Here is a 3,045-nt window from a genome sequence, read left to right on the forward strand (position 1 = left end):
AACTGTCCAGTGACTGTGCTTGAGTCGACTTCCATTCCATCTGAACTCAGACAAAAAAAATAAAAGTTTAATCACTGTATTAAATTACGACCGTCCTGCCCTGTGCTGCTCCTCTGGGCTTTACCCATTCCAGATCCATTAGCGCTCAGGAAATCCTGCTCATTACAGACACACAGTCTTCTGAGTCTCACACAACACTCATCCTCCACAGACTGAAATCAACTCACATTCACACAGACACCGAACCAAACATTCATGCACTCTGTCAAAAACACCACTCTTTTAGCATCATGTGGGGTTTAATATAGCATGACTTTTCTCAGTTACTGCCATCTAGTGGCTGCTCGTGTGCATTCTCATTTTTTTTTATTTCTAAATTTTAAAATCAAGTAAATTCGTCTGGGATGTCCATAAAACAGTGGAAGAAGCTGTCAGAAACTTTGACACTTTGTTTTATTTCTGTTTTGATGACAGTGACTAAGTTACCAAAGATTTATAGCAATAATTATACAATTTTATAGCAATAATATGTGACAATAAAATCTAATTTTATATTTTAAATATTATATAATGTTTTATATTTTAAATATTATATAATGTTTTATATTTTAAATATTATATAATGTTTTATATTTTAAATATTATATAATGTTTTATATTTTAAATATTATATAATGTTTTATATTTTAAATATTATATAATGTTTTATATTTTAAATATTATATAATGTTTTATATTTTAAATATTATATAATGTTTTATATATATTTTGGTAACACTTTGGTAACATTTCAATAATGTTTCATTTGTTAAAATTAATTAACTACATTATTATTAACACAAAATAACAATGAACAATACTTCTACAGTATTTAATAATCTTTATTAATGTTACTTTCAGCATTTAACAATAGATTTTTAAAATCAAGGGTTGTATTTGTTAACATTACTTAATGCACAGAGAACTAACATGAACAACTGTATTTTTCATTAACTAACTTTAACAAAGATTAATAAATGCAGTAAAAAATGCATATTGTTAGCTAATGCATTAATGAATGTTAACAAATGCGACCTTATTGTGAAGTGTTATCTATATTTTAATATTATAATAATATGGGAAACTATACAATATTGTAGGGTAGTACACAAAACTAAACTGCCCTCTCAAGGACAGACAGATCACCACTACTGAAATAAACCAGTAATAAATAATGAGTTTGAACACACACCGACCTTCAAATTCAGCCGATGGCTCGTCGCTTCTGACTCCAGCCATGTGGTGCTGCTGTGTGACAGACTGGGCCAGCATCCCCTCCAGCCGGTCCAGTGTGGCCTGACCCTCGGCCGTCAGGTGAGACAAACCCTCCTCATAGGTGTAAAACGTGGGGACGTCACCCTGACCCTGACCCTGCTCTTGCTCTGAGAGAAAAGAGGAACGGTACAAAAGCACTGAAATAATATGAGAGGAGACACCAAGCCTCAGTACTCGGAGATGATTGACATTAATATCGTTGTCCACTCAAAAGTGGAGAGAAACCGGATCAGTGGTTCTCAACCAGGGGCCTCAGGAGACTTCAAAGGAGACCTCAAGATGGCTTTAAAATGACTTCAAATAGGACAAAACCAGCTTTAGAATAAAATAAAACCAGCTAAAAATCCAGATGTAAGCTAAGCTAGTTTTAATTTGCAATCGAAATTATTATTTTAATTTTTTTATTTAAAAAAAGGGTTCTCATTGTCTTTGAAAGTTATATATTTCTAGTTATGTCATGCTCTAAAATATTTTATGTAGAAACAAGCTGAGAAATTTCCATTTGAGAGTAAAAAAATATTTGAAAAACGGCTAGAAACATGCAAATTAATGGCTCATAAAAAGTATAAACTCTGAAAAACAGAAAGATTATTCATTTAATTATTTATAGAGAATTGAATTACTTTCATTTGAATTATTTAAAAGTAGTTTACTTCATTATTCTAGAATTGCAGAATGTAGTGATTTTAATTTAAATTACTTACGAATAGTTCATTTCATTATTTTAAGAACTTAGTTTAATTTTATTATTTAAAAGTAGTTTATTTTATTATTTTAGAATTACGGAATTTAGTGATTTGAAGTGGTTTCTTTCATTATTTTTAAAAGTTTATTTTATTATTTTAAGAATTACAAACTTCAATTATTCTAATTACTTATAAGTGGTTTATTTCCTTATTTTAATATATTGCCATTCCTGGTTTGTGCAGATAAAAAGCTTTTTTACAGCTTTAGTACCAGAAATGTCTTGGCCTGTATGAGGGGGCCTTTGAACATTGTCTTGGACTCTGGGGGACCTTGGAGTCCAAAAGGCTGAGAACGTTTGTACTAGATGCATTATGGATCCAAATGACACTCACCAGCCTCCTCGACGTCATACTCCTCTCCCACGTAATCGTCGTCATCTGTGTCCGCGTCCTCGGGGTCGGGGTGCAGGGCCTGACAGTCGCACATGGCGGAGAACATGGGCTCTACTGCACACACACACACACTGTTACTCATCCAGCAGTGATGCTCACGCTCAACTCATCCACGCTCGCTCCACACACTCACATGCAGCTTTATCACTGGGCACGAAGCGGATCTCTGTGATGGTTCCTGAGTCTTCACTGTCGCTGTCGCTCTCCTCATCGTCCGAAGCTATATCCTGCTGCTCTGCTTCAGCTTCATCTGGAAACACAATGAAGATCGGTCAGGTCAAACCTCTGGACACCAGAGCATCTCTGTTGGGAAGATGATGCCTCACCGTCCAGTTTTGCATTGACCATCACATACAGGTGCTCTTCTGGAAAGGCGCTGAGATCTCGTGAGATTGCGTGCAGACTGATGGAGGGGTATTCAAGACAGAAACCCATCCCTGAACCATCAAACCAGGACAGGTGCCTGCGAGGACAGAGAACAGCTGCATTAGTACACAGATGTCCCAAAAACATAATGAGCGTACTATGGTAAATGTCCAAAAGACATGGTAATGTCACACTGAACATCATGCCATGCTAATACAATGCTTTT

The 3,045-nt window shown here is 35.1% G+C and overlaps 1 protein-coding gene across 1 annotated transcript in view; it reads right to left on the minus strand.

Annotated features, from left to right (window-relative positions):
- clns1a (chloride channel, nucleotide-sensitive, 1A) overlaps nt 1-3,045 on the minus strand; it is a 14,144-nt gene that overhangs the window by 10,109 nt on the left and 990 nt on the right. The window contains exons 2-3 of the mRNA XM_016546917.1: nt 2,780-2,916; nt 2,660-2,703 (exon numbers count right to left, since the gene is read on the minus strand). Coding sequence (XP_016402403.1) covers nt 2,660-2,703; nt 2,780-2,916 — 181 coding nt within the window. The remainder of the gene's footprint in view (nt 1-2,659; nt 2,704-2,779; nt 2,917-3,045) is intronic.

Source organism: Sinocyclocheilus rhinocerous, unplaced genomic scaffold, assembly GCF_001515625.1.
Source record: "Sinocyclocheilus rhinocerous isolate Xijiao unplaced genomic scaffold, SAMN03320098_v1.1 scaffold942, whole genome shotgun sequence".
In the NCBI taxonomy this organism is placed as follows: Eukaryota; Metazoa; Chordata; class Actinopteri; order Cypriniformes; family Cyprinidae; genus Sinocyclocheilus; species Sinocyclocheilus rhinocerous.